This window comes from Pistacia vera, unplaced genomic scaffold (assembly GCF_008641045.1).
Source record: "Pistacia vera cultivar Batoury unplaced genomic scaffold, PisVer_v2 Contig426, whole genome shotgun sequence".
Classification (NCBI taxonomy): domain Eukaryota; kingdom Viridiplantae; phylum Streptophyta; class Magnoliopsida; order Sapindales; family Anacardiaceae; genus Pistacia; species Pistacia vera.
This window is the reverse complement of record NW_022196253.1, coordinates 285743-302957: the sequence shown is the minus strand read 5'-3', so window position 1 is coordinate 302957 and position 17215 is coordinate 285743. Positions and strand designations below refer to the sequence as shown.

The 17215-nt window shown below is 36.7% G+C and overlaps 1 protein-coding gene across 1 annotated transcript; it reads left to right on the top strand.

Annotated features, from left to right (window-relative positions):
- The first annotated feature begins 324 nt into the window (after positions 1-324).
- On the top strand, positions 325-17003 carry LOC116143098 (calpain-type cysteine protease DEK1). Its single transcript, XM_031428507.1, has 32 exons — positions 325-652; positions 1070-1210; positions 2012-2262; positions 3106-3288; positions 3460-3595; positions 4183-4313; positions 4422-4536; positions 4647-5670; positions 5849-5959; positions 6539-6597; positions 7429-7594; positions 9185-9458; positions 9593-9743; positions 9884-9995; positions 10092-10257; positions 10346-10416; positions 10529-10620; positions 10747-10909; positions 11038-11109; positions 11314-11688; positions 11770-11885; positions 11975-12272; positions 12770-13086; positions 13332-13683; positions 13796-14116; positions 14196-14300; positions 14393-14521; positions 14779-15159; positions 15250-15387; positions 15585-15821; positions 15909-16354; positions 16513-17003. Exons 2-31 carry the CDS (start codon positions 1086-1088, stop codon positions 16212-16214), a joined length of 6477 nt encoding a protein of 2158 aa, XP_031284367.1. The 5' UTR covers positions 325-652; positions 1070-1085; the 3' UTR covers positions 16215-16354; positions 16513-17003.
- Positions 17004-17215: the final 212 nt, after the last annotated feature.

Sequence of the window (17215 nt, the reverse complement as noted above, 5' to 3'; positions counted from 1 at the left end):
TTGACCCCTTTAATATATTAAACAATTCCATCATCATTCAAAATTAAGCTAATCTCACACATAATATCAACACTCACTCTTTGCATACCAAGTATTTCACCTTCCATTTCTCTACAATATCATTAGTGCGTGTAATACACGCTCCTCAACTGAGATTGGGTTAGGTTTCCATTGAGACAAAGATATAACTTTTTTATTAATTATTTTATATCCACTGTTCCTATCTTTACACATTTTTTTAAGTCTTTCTTTACTTTCTCTCTCTAAAAGACTGTAACTCTCTCTCTAAACCCAAAAAAAAATTAAAAAAAAAAAAATTTACTTGAGTCTTCACACATACCAGTAGTAGGGTTTTAATCTTTACTCTCTCTTTTCTCTCAGAAATTATCAAAGAAGATAAATCCAAACCCTAAAAATCAGAACTTGGAAACAAACCCAAAAAAAGTTCACTCCTTTTTCACCATCTTCTTCTTCAGCAAACCCTAGCTAGTGGTTTTTCTGAGCTGAATTTTCTGCTGCAAACCCTAAAACCCATGAACGGAATTACCCATTTTTACCTGGCTTGAGCACTCAATTTGCATTCAGAAAATGACTCATTTCTGCTGAATTCAACATAATGTTGTTGCCCATCAAGCCCACTTCAATCAAGTAGGTAAAAACCCTCTTGTTATTATTGATTTACATTACGTTTCTCTTACTGGGTTTCAGCTGTTAGTTCAATTGAGCTTGCTTTTTTGGAAAATTTTGATGCCTTCTGTTTTGGGATGTCATATATTAGGGTTTTGATTGTGTTCCGTTTCACTGCCTTCACATTACTGTTCTTTCTATTTGGGTTTGAGTTGATAGGAGATACGACCAATTTAGTAGATTCTTATGCTATGTCTCTTGGGATGTCATGTATTGTGGTTTTGGTCCTGTTTCATTTCATTGCCTTCACATTACTGTCTTAATCTGGGTTTCAATTCTGTTGTTAAAGTTCGAAGCTTTGTGTTTGGTTGTGGTAGATTGTGGGTTTAAATTATGTGTTTACTGTAAGCTTATGTTTTTGTTTATCTGTTGGTGTGCCTAGGTGAGAGAGGGAGGCCATGGAAGGGGATGAACGAGGGATAGTGTTGGCTTGTGCAATTTCGGGAAGCCTTTTTGCAGTTTTGGGTTCGGCTTCGTTTTCGATTCTCTGGGCTGTGAATTGGCGGCCTTGGCGACTTTATAGGTACTCCTTTCTCAATCTTGTTAAGCTTTTAATATTCGCTACCATATTTGTTTAATTTGTTTAATGTGATCAGATTATAATTAGCATTTAATTTCCTTGTATGGAGGCATCATAATGCTGATTCACTGGGTTGTTTCTTGGCTTTAACTTTATAATAAGTTTAATTGTGCAATTAATGGAACATTAAAGAGATGAATCTGGAACCTTTGTCTTCTGGAATTTTAGTTGTCTTTCCAAAAATGTTTGTAAAACAATAGTATTGCAATAGGAACAGATTTTATGATTGTTTTAGATATAAGGTTGGACCTTTATGACTCGAACAAATGTGAAAATTGTGATTTTCGTTCTGTGAGTGGGACGGCTTTCATGAACTGGTATTTGGGTCGTAATTCTGCCAACCTTAAAATTGAGGTCATTAATTGTTCAGATTCAGCTCTCTCTCTCTCTCTCTCTCTCTCTCTCTCTCTCTCTCTCTCTCTCTCTCTTTCTCTCTCTCTCTCTCTTTCTCTCTCTCTCTCTCTTTGTTTCTTAGGATGAACGATTTGCAGTAGCCATGTTCTAAAGACCTATTGGTTGAAAAATCATTTGTTTTTGCGCTAACTGGACCTTTTCCCATCCATTCCGACGACATGAGATAGCTTGGAGTACAATCGTTTTCCTAGTTATTGTTTGTTTTGGTATTTTATTTCCATTGTGAAATAGATATTTCTGTTATGTGACTGCATTTGTGCCCTGATTTTTGTTATAGTGAATTGTAGGTTTCTTGTTTTCATTTGGTTGTTTCATATTTCTCTTTTTCAGTTGGATATTTGCGAGAAAATGGCCAAATATATTACAAGGACCTCAGCTGGGTATAGTATGTCGAGTTCTGTCTCTACTGGCATGGATAGTTGTTATATCTCCAGTTGCTGTGCTTATCATGTGGGGATGCTGGTTGATTGTAATACTTGGTCGGGATATAGTTGGTCTGGCTATAATAATGGCTGGCACTGCTCTTTTATTGGCCTTCTATTCAATCATGCTTTGGTGGAGAACACAATGGCAAAGCTCAAGTATGTATTGTTTTGACCTTTATGTTGTGAACAATTGAAACTCTTATTCTTTGTCTGGAAAACTGGCACTCTTTTTTGGAAATCTATTTAATTGCTTTATGTCTTTTACATGTGGGGTTGCTCTGAGCATATACAAGTAACTTGATGAAAGTGCTCTTTTTGACAAAAATAAAAAACTTATTTGGATTAGAGACCATAGTACTTTTCAATGTTTATACGATGATGATTATTGTTAGGTAGAGTCCATTATGAAATTTGACAAACACTTAGCTAGACTTAGGCATGCATAAGAGCTCGGATTATGGATGAGGACAAGTTTAGTTACTTAGTTTGAATTTGGAGGCCTGGGTTATAGTGTTACACAGTTTACTATTAATAAGATATGGAGGGACATGTGCATATTGGTATCCATTTAGGTTTTGAGATGGCAAAATTGTAACGGGCTTTTATACTTTATGGCAATCTTTTTCTTCCTCACGCCAGGGTTTTCTAGAGAAAAAAGAAATTATCAACTTTATATTGCTGAGTACAATATGGATGTTAAGGAGCATGATTACTTTGCAATCAAGAACCTCTTGAGCTTGTCAACAAATTTACATCTCAAACTTTTTAACTTGCGGGGGGTTGCTTTTTTTATTCTTCTAGATTTTAACAATAATTTTAGTATGAAACCTTCATTTGTTGAATCTGTTTTGTTATGTCTTGTTCATCTGTTACTGAATGCATTTATGAAGAAGTTAAAATATAGGGGATATAGGGGGGGGTTAGGGTTGAATTTTTCAGACTGTATCTTTATCATGTTTTTCTATTATTCTTATATCAATTCTTTCATTTTCTGCTCAGGGGCTGTCGCTTTGCTTCTTCTTCTTGCTGTTGCCCTACTCTGTGCATATGAGCTTTGTGCTGTGTATGTTACAGCTGGTTTAAATGCATCTGAACGATATTCGCCTTCTGGTTTCTTTTTTGGTGTATCTGCAATTGCATTAGCAATCAACATGCTCTTTATTTGTCGAATGGTCTTTAATGGTAAGTATCTTGATGGTCTTATTTTATTTCTATCAAGATAGAGATGTAATTTCACTTTAATTATATTTGACAAATCAAGAGGCATTACTCTTTAGGATGCTATTGATTCCAAGTACTGCCATCCTGATCTAATTTTTCTATTTATTTACTTTAAATCATTAATTGTTGCAGGGAATGGCTTAGATGTAGATGAGTATGTGCGGAGGGCTTATAAATTTGCTTATCCTGATGGTATAGAGATGGGTCCTTTGGCTTGTTTACCAGAACCACCTGATCCCAATGAGTTGTATCCTCGACAATCGAGTAGGTAAGCAATTTCTTGTTTTAGCTTCAGACATTCAGGTTTCATGTTTTGCTAGATATTGCTGGATCTCTATATTGTCTTGAAGTGCTGGTAATCTCCAAGTTTGGCGTAGTGCTTTTGCTTTTGTAGTGTAGTTTGTTGCATATCTTGCTGTTTGGCATGCTTTATAACAAATCATGTTTAATAATTAATAATCTGAATTCTACATAAATTAAGTCCTTAATTGGTCAATAGGATGCTTTTTGTTTCATGCCCTCTTTGGAAATATCCTTTGCTAATATATAGTTTCTGTATTTTTTTTTTTTAAAATGTTTAAACTGGACATGTGCATCAAATGTCAAGTGTTCAGGAATCCTAAACTTTAAGTTGTTAAATTTGTAAATCTCTTTCTTGAACATTAATTGTTAATCCTTTCTTGTCTCCTCTAGGAAATGAGAGTTTAGAAAATCTCAAATTTTTGTTGTAGTTTGAAATGTATTTACACCCAGTCGACAATTATGCCATACATTTAAATGTGCTTGGTTATTATGCTTCTCAAGAACCTTTTTCTGTTGTCATTGTGGTTTTCTGATTTTGCTTTCATATTCTAGGGCTTCGCATCTTGGACTTCTCTACTTTGGCTCGCTTGTAGTTCTTTTTGTCTATTCCATCTTATATGGTCTGACAGCAAAGGACTCCTGCTGGCTTGGAGCAATTACATCAGCTGCTGTCATCATTCTTGGTATGCTATTGATTCCCCTGTTTATTACATTTGGTTTTTTACATTGTTGTCAACATATACATATTCCTTTGGTGCTAATGTATTTTGAATGGATTTATTGTGTTGTAGATTGGAACATGGGGGCATGCTTGTATGGATTTCAGCTTCTGCAAAATCGTGTTGCAGCTCTTTTTGTCGCTGGAACATCTCGGGTTTTCCTCATTTGCTTTGGGGTGCATTATTGGTTTGTTCTCGACTTTTGAAGTCTCAAATATTGATTTCTGTACTAATTTTTTTTTTTTTTTTTGTCATCATTTTGTCGTTAAATTTGTTCCTGTATGTTCTTTCCTTTAGGTACTTGGGGCACTGTATCAGTTACGCAGTTGTAGCCTCATTCCTATTAGGTGCTGCAGTTTCTCGTCATTTGTCAGTTACAAACCCGTTAGCTGCTAGGAGAGATGCCTTAAAGAGTACAGTGATTCGCCTAAGGGAGGGATTTCGCAGAAAAGAACAAAACAGTTCATCCAGCTCTTCTGAAGGTTGTGGTTCAAGTATGAAGCGTAGTAGTAGTGCTGAAGCAGGTCACCTTGGTAATATTATTGAAGCTAGTGGCCAGAGTACAGCACAATGTATAGTTGATGCTAGTAATTGGAATAATGGTCTTTTTTGTCGAAATGCCAGTTCTCATGAGGGTATCCATAGTGATAAGAGCATGGATAGTGGACGGCCAAGTATAGCATTACGTAGCAGTTCTTGTCGTTCAGTTGTCCAAGAGCCAGAAGCTGGGACTTCCTTTGCAGATAAAAATTATGATCAAAATAACTCCCTGGTTGTTTGCTCTAGTAGTGGTCTTGATAGCCAGGGCTGTGAGTCTAGCACTTCAGCAAATCAACAAATGTTAGATTTAAATTTAGCCCTTGCCTTCCAGGAAAGGTTGAATGACCCTAGGATTACGTCCCTGTTGAAGAGGAAGGCAAGACAAGGGGATCGAGAATTGACTAGTTTATTGCAGGATAAGGGATTGGATCCAAATTTTGCCATGATGTTGAAGGAGAAGAGCTTGGATCCTACTATATTGGCATTACTGCAGAGAAGTAGTTTGGATGCGGACAGAGATCATTGTGACAATACCAATGTGACAATCATCGACTCAAACAGTGTTGATAATGTTATGCCTAATCAAATTTCTCTTTCAGAAGAGCTAAGGCTTCATGGGCTTGAAAAGTGGCTTCAAATGTCTAGATTTTTTTTGCATCATGTAGCAGGAACTCCAGAGCGAGCGTGGGTTCTCTTTAGTTTTGTTTTCATTCTTGAAACAATCAGTGTAGCGATTGTTCGTCCAAGGACTATTAGAATTATAAATGCTACACACCAACAAGTGAGTGGGGGTCCTTTCTTAGGAATTATGTTCAGTTTATCTTCTCCTGTCCTTAATAGATTTTGTAAAATTATCAGTTAAGCTATGTTATAAAAGGCTTCAGGTTAGTTTAATTCAAGGTTGTTTAGTAATTTTTTTTGTGTGCTAATACAGAAGTTTGGTTTTGTTATTTTTGTAGTTCGAATTCGGCTTTGCAGTTCTGCTTTTATCTCCTGTTGTCTGTTCAATCATGGCTTTTCTCCGCTCCCTTCAAGCTGAAGATATGGCCATGACGTCAAAACCTCGCAAGGTATACATTCTTTCAGCTAGTAAGCTGTAATAAATATTTTTGAATTTTTCACTAAAAGTATCTTTTTTTTGGTGAAATGATCTTTTGGAATATTTTTGACTGAATGAATTCTTGATAGCACTTTTACTTTGCATTTTCTTTGTTTTGATTTTTTTTAAAGCAAAATTCATTTGAGAAAGCTGTGGTCATATTAGTAGTTTCAGTTTGATTGTCTGCAATATTGTGGTCCTCTAGGTGGGTTGAAGTTGTATTTAGTTTCTACATTAACTGGTGCATAATTATAGTTTGCACATTCTATCTTGGACGGCATGACTATCTGAAATGGTTGATTGACCTTAGAAAGATTGGTATCTGAGTGTTACTGCATTAGTAAAAGCTGGTCAGTCTATGGCACATTGCAATTCTCTATCTTTGGATCAGTGTTTTGTGTTTACATATGTCTATTTTTCATGCTTATATCTTGTTAGTTTTTATTCTAATGGAAAAAAGAAAAATAAAATGTCAAGTAGTGTATATTATTGGATTTCTAACGGTATTGTTTGTTGCCTTGCCTCTGTATAATTTGTCTATGTTCTTCAGTATGGATTTATCGCCTGGCTGCTAAGTACTAGTGTTGGATTGCTGCTTTCCTTCTTGAGGTATGCTTCAATTTGTTTTTTTATGTTTTATTTTCACGAAAGCTCTCTGTGGAGGAACTATTTTTTAATGCCTTGCAGCTGTTTTGGTTCATTAAAAATTGACATTGCTTCAGATTTTGGCTTGTATGAGACTTGTCTATTTATATACAATCATTTTAAATTTCTATAAGATAATTCTTTCTTACTTGATTATTTTTTGTAAGGGAATAAAATAATTTGCCATTTGAGGCTTTTTGTTAGTCACACTTAAAAAGGAATAATAATTCTAGTTTTAAATGCAAATTTTATTTGCACAGATTACTTTAATGAAGAATTATAAGACATTTATTCATCCTAATGGTTCAAGGACTTGGTTCTCTGAAATAATGTATTTGCATGTTACCGACATTGTGTTTCTGGTATCCCATGCTCATATCGTTGGCTGTGGCTGTCATGAAGTCTAAAGTAAATTCTAGTCAGTTTCAGTATGGTGATTGTAGTGCTGCCTTAATGAAGCTCTTTTTCTATGCTGGATATGATAATTGAACAACTTATCACCGCATCCTAGTAGCCTGATGCTCTGGTTTAGTTTTTTTAAAACTTCTATGTTTAGAGATTAAAATAGTGATTAATCTTCCTCTTGATATATATATTATATTAGGAATTCTACAGCCATAGTTTTATCTATATGTTCATCAATAGCTTCTTAAATCTTTCTTTGTTCACATTGTATTATATTTGTGAATCATATTTGTTTAGTCGTTTGCTATTTAAGGTTTGAGTATGATATGGAAGTACCATAAACTCATTTACCTTGTATGCATTAATATTCTTCTTGTTTTTTTGCTGCAGTAAATCATCAGTACTTCTAGGCCTTTCCTTGACTGTCCCACTCATGGTGGCTTGCCTTTCTGTTGCAATTCCAATATGGATACGTAATGGTTATCAGTTTTGGGTTTCACAAGTAGAATCTACAACGACTCCTGCAGGAAATGATCGACCTCCTGGGAGAAAGGAGGTTTGTTTTTCATCACCTCCCACCTTTCTTCCAGATATGTAATATATTGGATATGAGCATGATTATTACTTCATTTTGGACTGTTATCCTTTGATGAGTGGATTTTGGTCACAATCCGGTAATTTTGTGGCTTTAACCACTGTTTGGAAACTATGTTCTGGACTNAGGAATTCTACAGCCATAGTTTTATCTATATGTTCATCAATAGCTTCTTAAATCTTTCTTTGTTCACATTGTATTATATTTGTGAATCATATTTGTTTAGTCGTTTGCTATTTAAGGTTTGAGTATGATATGGAAGTACCATAAACTCATTTACCTTGTATGCATTAATATTCTTCTTGTTTTTTTGCTGCAGTAAATCATCAGTACTTCTAGGTCTTTCCTTGACTGTCCCACTCATGGTGGCTTGCCTTTCTGTTGCAATTCCAATATGGATACGTAATGGTTATCAGTTTTGGGTTTCACAAGTAGAATCTACAACGACTCCTGCAGGAAATGATCGACCTCCTGGGAGAAAGGAGGTTTGTTTTTTATCACCTCCCACCTTTCTTCCAGATAAGTAATATATGGGATATGAGCATGATTATTACTTCATTTTGGACTGTTATCCTTTGATGAGTGGATTTTGGTCACAATCCGGTAATTTTGTGGCTTTAACCACTGTTTGGAAACTATGTTCTGGACTGTTTGTGCTTAGGTTTATATTTTTCCATGTAAGGGATTTAGGAATTTGATACAATGCGATATTGGAGATGCTCCTGATTTTTTCAGTTACTTTATAGCCCTAGAAAAGGCGGGATATAGAAAGTTAGAAATGATTCAGGTAGCCACCTGAACTAGGTGTAGCTGAAAGAGTTGTCTGTCAATTAATGAAAAGCATGTAACACCTTAACATGTTTATGTCTAATTTATAACTAGTTTCATCCTTGTCACCGTATGCTTGTAGTTGATCTTTAGATGAGCTTATGAAGTATAGATACAGACCATAAATAAAATCTTCTATTTAGATGGGCCTATGAATTTCTGATACAAACCATAAATAAAATCTTCTATTTGCTCATTTTGGAAAGAACAAAAAGGAAAACCATTTCTGAACATTAGATATGTTCATGGTCTTTATTAGGACCCTTAACCTGAGAGTACCAATGTTGGGTGTCATGACAATGGTAATTAGTCTGGCTGGAAAACACTCACCCAAGCCTGGTTGGGTAAACTATCGTACTTGACAATGGAACAAAGTCCATGAATTATGCTGTAGCTCCAACCCCCCTACCACAAAAAGAGACTGATCGTCTATGGTGGTTGTTAATCTAGGTTTTTCATTATCTAACTGTTGCAGCTTAAATCTCATTGCTTTACATTTCTTAACTTTGTTAAAAAATTTCTTGACTATTGATGATATTAAAATCTTAATGTGCTATTTATTTAAAATGTGGCATGAAATGTGAATGGTTTAGAAGTTTAGAGTCCAACAATATGTTATCTTGTAAACTTAATTTTTTTTAAGATTTTTTTTCCTCTTATTAATGAAACTATATGTGCAATATGAAGTTTTTGATTATAATTACATCTTGTTGTCTCTGACAGGGTGTGGTTCTTGTTGTTTGTATAACTGTATTTGCTGGATCTGTATTAGCTCTGGGTGCAATAGTATCTTCAAAGCCATTGGATGATTTGAACTACAAGGGATGGACTGGTGACTCTCATAGTTTTACTTCTCCTTATGCTTCATCTGTGTACCTTGGTTGGGTTATGGCATCAGTGATTGCTTTATTAGTCACTGGTGTACTGCCAATTGTTTCATGGTTTGCCACATATCGGTTTTCCCTATCTTCTGCTATATGTGTTGGGATATTTGCAGGTAACTTTTCTTTATTTGTTCTTGTATCGTTTTGTGCCTCATAAATTAGCACTTCTTTCCATTTGAGGCATCCCTTGATCTGGCAATGTAAGTATGATAATTTGATCATATTCTTGCTGTTGCTGTTTTGGTAGCTGTCCTTGTGGCATTTTGTGGTGCATCCTACTTGGAAGTTGTCAAATCTAGGGATGACCAGGTCCCAACAAAGGGTGATTTTCTTGCTTCTTTAATTCCTCTGGTGTGCATTCCAGCGTTGCTATCACTTTGCTCTGGATTGCTCAAATGGTGTGTACATTTCTTTTGATTTTAAGTTAGAAACTTAAAACTATTCTTTTATTCAAGACTAGCAATTTCTTAGATTTTAGCGCTTCACAATGTAGAATGCCTTTTCACCTCTTTTAATTTGCTGTTGATATCATTTACAGGAAAGATGATGGTTGGAGGCTTTCCCGAGGTGTATATGTATTTGTTACTATTGGTCTTCTTCTTCTGCTTGGTGCAATATCAGCTGTTATTGTTGTAATAAAGCCTTGGACGGTAAGAGATGCAGATTTTTGACTCCTTCATCTTTCTTACCCTTTAGCTGTAGTAAACCTATATAACTTGGTTTCTTTTTCTTGACAATCGTGACAGGTAGGGGTAGCATTTCTCTTACTTCTGCTCTTGATCGTGCTAGCCATTGGTGTCATCCATCATTGGGCTTCAAACAATTTTTATTTGACCCGGACCCAAATGTTCTTTGTTTGTTTCGTTGCCTTTCTTTTGGGTTTGGCTGCATTTCTTGTTGGATGGTTTGATGGTAATAAAAAAAAATCTAGTTAAAACCTGTATTGCTTGCTTTGTTTCCTTTTGTTGATCGTACCTTCATAGTTACCTTTGTTTTTCAGATAAGCCTTTTGTTGGAGCATCTGTTGGTTATTTTTCGTTTCTGTTTCTTCTTGCTGGAAGAGCATTGACTGTGAGTGTAACCTTTCTATTTGTAACCGTGTTTTGAGTATGATTACTTGTATCTAATTTTTCTTTTCTCTGTCCTGCTTCATTTTATCTTACAAATATGCAATTTCTTTTAGGTTCTTCTTTCGCCTCCAATTGTAGTTTATTCTCCACGGGTACTGCCTGTATATGTTTATGATGCTCATGCTGATAGTGGAAAGAATGTCAGGTTTGTTCTACTCTGGTGTCCTAAGCCATTGGTCACTGGTTACTCTTCTACTTCTGCTATCAATGTAATTCATACAATTACTTTATTTGTTCATATGTAATGTATGTGACAACAATTCTTCGACAGTGTTGCATTTCTTGTGCTTTACGGGGTTGCACTGGCAATTGAGGGCTGGGGTGTTGTTGCTAGTTTAAAAATTTACCCACCATTTGCTGGAGCTGCTGTATCTGCAATTGCTCTTGTTGTAGCTTTTGGATTTGCTGTCTCTCGTCCATGTCTAACTCTTAAGGTTTGTGTGCTGACCGTATCTGATTTGTCTATGTTCAAATTGCTTCCACTTCGTTTTTTTTTTTTTTTTTTCCCTGTCAATGTACATCTATATAAGTTGCTTCTGTTTATGTGTATTGTTATCTTCAGATGATGGAAGATGCTGTTAATTTTCTCAGCAAGGATACTGTTGTTCAAGCAATTTCTCGATCTGCAACTAAGGTGTGTTTTATTATATACTATTCTTAAACTCAAAAAAGCTTTTTATCAGTATAATGTGAATTTTCCATTGTCGTAAATCAGTCAACCACAATGTTTCCACAGAAAATTTGTTGTAAGACAAATTGAGTTAGCTGAAATTTGTTTCCAGGCAAATGTTAGATCAGGTGGTTGTATATAATCTTAAGTTATTTTGTTGTAATGCAGACAAGAAATGCTTTGTCTGGAACTTATTCAGCTCCCCAGAGATCTGCTAGTTCAACAGCTCTGTTGGTTGGAGACCCTAGTGCTACACGTGATAAGCAAGGAAACTTAATGCTTCCTAGAGATGATGTCATGAAATTGAGGGATCGTCTGAGAAATGAGGAATTAGTTGCTGGCTCATTCTTTTGCAGAATGAGATATGGGCGTTTTCGCCGTGAATTGGCCAGTGATTATGATCACAGAAGAGAAATGTGTACTCATGCAAGAATTCTGGCTTTGGAAGAGGCAATTGATACTGAATGGGTATACATGTGGGATAAATTTGGGGGTTATTTACTTCTGTTGCTCGGTTTGACTGCTAAGGCTGAACAAGTACAGGTTAGTGAGATTCTTGATGCTTTGCCTGCATCAAGTTTTATGTTTTTTCTTGTGAGTAATATAGGTATCCTTGTGTGGTAGGATGAGGTACGGTTGAGACTCTTTCTTGATAGCATAGGGTTTTCAGACCTAAGTGCTAAGAAAATTAAGAAGTGGATGCCAGAGGATCGTAGGCAGTTTGAAATTATCCAGGAGAGGTAATGGCTTTCATATTGGTTTTCATTTTAGCACTGCATGTAAGTTAACCTTGTCTTTGTGTTTCTAATTCTTTTGTTAAATTTTGTAGTTATATAAGAGAAAAGGAGATGGAAGAGGAAATCTTAATGCAAAGACGTGAAGAGGAGGGGAGAGGTAAAGAAAGAAGGAAAGCTCTCCTTGAGAGGGAAGAACGCAAGTGGAAGGAGATTGAAGCTTCTCTCATTTCCTCTATTCCTAATGCTGGAAGTAGGGAGGCAGCAGCCATGGCAGCTGCTGTGCGGGCAGTAGGTTGTGATTCTGTTCTTGAGGATTCGTTTGCACGAGAGAGGGTTTCAAACATTGCACATAGGATACGCACTGCTCAGCTAGCTCGGCGAGCACTGCAGGTATTTTTTTTCTTAAAACTGTTGTGTCAAATATGTTAAGACTTTTTTTGATTAAAAAAAATAGAAAAGAGAGAAAAGTTTGTGAAAGCATTGTTGCAATAGCAGCAACAAAATAATTGTAGTTTTAAAAGTGATAATTACAGTAAGGTTAATATATTTTCTTATCTCCATGCGCTGGGAATTCACATTTTCAGGAGCAAGAAATTGTATGAGAAACCCCTTTATTTTTTTATAGTTGCATTTTCCAGGTTTATCTTTTTCTTGTTAGCTTTATATGAAAATAGCCTCCATATTTCTTGCTACACAGATAATTTATCATCCCATCTTGTCCTGATATAAATGTACTGCATTTTCTGCACTCATGTTTATCTTGTCAACATTTATTTTTCTGCTTCTATTCTGGTATCTTCTGGATGGGATTAAATGTATTAGAAGCAAAATGTCATGTGAGATTAGTGCTTTTAAGTATAAGTTACTAACTTTTGGATTGTTGGCAGACTGGAATTACTGGTGCTATTTGTGTTCTTGATGATGAACCAACTACAAGTGGCAGACACTGTGGACAGATTGACCAAAGCATATGCCAAAGTAAAAGGGTTAGCTTTTCCATTGCAGTGATGATCCAACCTGAGTCTGGTCCAGTTTGTCTTCTAGGCACCGAGTCTCAGAAGAAATTCTGCTGGGAAATTCTGGTGGCTGGTTCTGAGCAAGGTATTGAGGCTGGACAAGTTGGGCTTAGATTGATTACAAAAGGTGATAGGCAGACTATTGCAAAGGATTGGAGTATTAGTGCGACAAGTATTGCAGATGGCAGGTCAGGCCATTTTCTTTATGTAGCAATCTTAATCGGCAGTTCTCAGATTTTTAGTGCATTTGTTTATGCCTTTATAATGCTCTTTGTGTTGGTGCATTCCTTCTTGTTGCTCATTTAAATCAAAAAATGGTGTATTGATGGGAGAGAGTTTATAGCTCCCTGTGGCTTTTAATTAAAATTCTTAAAATTCTTTATTTATCTGTCCAGCCTTTCTTTCTCATTGTGGTTTAACAATTATTTTTCAGGTGGCATATTGTGACAATGACCATTGATGCTGATTTAGGTGAGGCAACTTGCTATTTGGATGGTGTTTATGATGGCTACCAAACTGGGTTGGCGTTGTCTGTGGGCAATAGCATTTGGGATTTAGGGACTGAGGTGTATGTTGGTGTTAGACCACCTACCGAAATGGATCTATTTGGGAGGTCGGATAGTGAAGGAGCTGAGTCTAAGATGCATATAATGGATGTTTTCCTATGGGGAAGGTGCTTAACCGAAGATGAGGTGGCTACTCTTTATACTGCTATATGTTCAGCAGAGTTCAGCATGGATGAATATCCTGAAGATAATTGGCAATGGGCAGATTCACCTCCAAGAGTATGTTCCCAGAACTTGAATTCCCTTCTTTGTTTTCAGTAATTTATAGAGGAACATAATTTGTAACTTAGTTTTAACCTGTTCACTGATCGTTGCTTATTTTTTCATCTAGGTTGATGAGTGGGATAGTGATCCTGCAGATGTAGACCTTTATGATAGGGATGACATAGATTGGGATGGGCAATATTCAAGTGGGAGGAAAAGAAGGGCAGATCGTGATGGCATGGTAATCCATGTTGATTCCTTTGCTAGGAAATTCAGGAAGCCTCGGATGGAAACACAAGAAGAAATTTATCAACGGATGCTTTCAGTTGAATTGGCTGTCAAAGAAGCCCTCGTTGCCAGAGGTGAAAGACAATTTACTGATCAGGAGTTCCCTCCAAATGAACTGTCATTATTTGTGGATCCAGAAAATCCTGCCCCTAAGTTACAGGTGGGCTTTCCCGACTTATAAATAGCTGTTAGTGTTACTTTTTGGGTTGAGCTAACCTAATATTGGCTTTGAAACCTAGGTTGTTGCTGAGTGGATGAGGCCTTCTGAAATTGTGAAAGAGAGCCGTTTAGATTGTCTTCCGTGCTTGTTTTCCGGAGCTGTAAACCCCTCTGATGTTTGTCAGGTTGAATCTTGTTAGCAGAATGATTTGTAATATTCAGTTTTGTGCATGGTTTTATTTAATATTTTTCTTAACGTTAACTTCTCAATCAATAGGGTCGATTGGGGGATTGTTGGTTTCTGAGTGCTGTTGCTGTTCTAACGGAGGTCTCACGAATATCAGAAGTGATTATTACTCCTGAGTACAACGAGGAAGGAATCTACACTGTTCGCTTCTGTATTCAGGTAATGAGCTCATAATATCTTTGATCAATCTTGTCAACACCTAACACTCCTCAATACATCTCGATAATTCTTTTCTTACATATCCATAAATTAAAAAGAAATGCTTATTTTTTATGTTATATTAGATAACTTGTTTTGGTTTGTATTCTGGAAGCCTGGAACTGTGGTTTTCCTCTTAATATTGGTTTTATAGATAATGTATTATTTAGCCTGTCAATAATTGCTTGCTTTTATTTCTAATTCTAATATCTCTATAGGGTGAGTGGGTCCCTGTTGTTGTTGACGATTGGATTCCTTGTGAATCACTGGGTAAACCAGCATTTGCCACCAGCAAGAAGGGTAATGAACTTTGGGTCTCTATATTGGAGAAGGCATATGCCAAATTGCACGGTTCTTATGAGGCACTGGAAGGAGGGCTTGTTCAGGATGCCCTTGTGGACCTTACTGGGGGTGCTGGTGAGGAGATTGACATGAGGAGTGCCCAGGCCCAGATTGATCTTGCAAGTGGTAGATTATGGTCTCAATTGTTGCGCTTTAAACAAGAAGGATTCCTACTTGGTGCTGGGAGTCCATCAGGTTCTGATGTGCACATTTCTTCCAGCGGCATTGTGCAAGGGCATGCTTACTCAATATTGCAGGTATGTCGAAATTCTATTCAGTCCAACTTTATATATAATATACCAGTTCAAGAAATTTGGCTGACTCTAATAATTTCTCTTATCATTCAGGTGAGAGAGGTTGACGGCCACAAGCTTGTTCAAATCCGAAACCCATGGGCTAATGAAGTTGAGTGGAATGGTCCTTGGTCTGACTCATCTCCTGAGTGGACTGATAGGATGAAGCACAAGCTGAAGCATGTTCCACAGGTACTTAGCTTAGCTTTTGTAGCAATTTGTTCCTTTGATCCCCACTTTCTCTTTGGGCATATCTAGTTGAGTTGATTTCTGTTAATAAATCTTTAATTAGACATGAAAAGTTGTATCTTAGACAGTATTATCCTCTTTTTTTTTTCTTTTAAGTAAGATCTCATTTGCATGTGGCTGATCTTTTTATTTTTGAACAGTCTAAAGATGGTATATTCTGGATGTCGTGGCAAGACTTTCAGATTCACTTTAGATCGATATATGTTTGTCGTGTCTACCCCCCCGAGATGCGCTATTCTGTGCATGGCCAGTGGCGAGGTTACAGTGCTGGTGGCTGTCAAGATTATGCTTCATGGAATCAAAATCCACAGTTCCGACTCAGGGCCACTGGTTCAGATGCATCATATCCAATCCATGTGTTCATTACGTTAACTCAGGTATACTGTGGACCTTCAGGCAGAACTATGGCACTATAGCTTTCCTTTTTTCTGTATTTTATGAACTGATTTGAAGTATTTGTTTAGGGTGTGAGTTTTTCGAGAACTGCTGCTGGTTTTAGAAATTATCAATCTAGTCATGATTCAATGATGTTCTATATTGGGATGAGGATACTCAAAACCCGTGGTCGTCGCGCTGCTCACAACATTTACCTACATGAATCAGTCGGAGGGACAGATTATGTAAACTCTCGAGAAATATCTTGTGAGATGGTTCTGGACCCTGATCCAAAGGGTTACACAATAGTGCCTACAACTATACATCCTGGGGAGGAAGCACCGTTTGTTCTTTCTGTTTTCACCAAAGCATCAATAATCCTGGAAGCTTTATAGTACAGTGGTGGTGCTTCAGTTGATTTTTGATCCTAGAGGCTTGGAGCAAACCTGTAAAATTGAGGTGCTTGGGTTCTCCATGGATATGTGCAACACGAGCAGGTCTAGTTGAACCACAAACCAATGCACATAATCACTAGGTAAGGTTTTTATTTAATCTTCTTAACAATGTTCATGTAGCTTCTATCTCTTGCTATTTCAAAAATTTGACTTCCTGTTGACTGTTAAGTACGTGGATTTCTTAATGTTTTGAAATATGAGATACCCAAGTGATTGATCTGAAGTCTTCGTGTGGCAGGGCTGTGCATGATGTGGTTCTTAGCTCTGCAAGGATGGCCTGCGAGTAGTTAGCAATTCATTAGACTGATGCAACTGTCAGTGTTGATTGATTCTGCAAAGTTCATTGTGTGGAATATATCATACCTGCATCAGCTGGAAAGGTTTTTTGTTGACATGGGGGATGATCACGAAAATTCGGATGGGTAGCTCCCTCAGCGTGATTAGTAGGACAGGCATCTGACACGATTCTTGGGTGGTGAACTGTACATTTTGTAGGTATTGTAAGGAATATAGTTCTCTGATCATGTAAATTTCAGTTAAAAAGTAAAGCTGGCAATCAATAGGAAAATAATTTACTAATGTCTAATTCATAGGGAATGCAGAAAAGCATTGTAGCTGGGAAACCAAAAGGACAATTTTTTCAGCTGCAGTTTTGAAATGCTTTATAAGCTGAACCATTAGTCATTTGTACAAATGTTCTTTCTTGCAATATAATCCCCATTTGATGTTTCTTTCATTGTACATCGTGGTCTTCTCTTCTTTGCCTAAAAACTTGCTTTTAATCTGAACAAAAAGCAATCCACCAGACCTGCACAAATGCATACAGTAGCCTGTTAATTAAGGCTTGGAAGGAGTACTAAATTACATTGCCACCCCTAAGATTTGGTGCAAAATTAGTTGGAGGTTTTAATTAAACAGCTAATCCATTTTACACTCAAAAG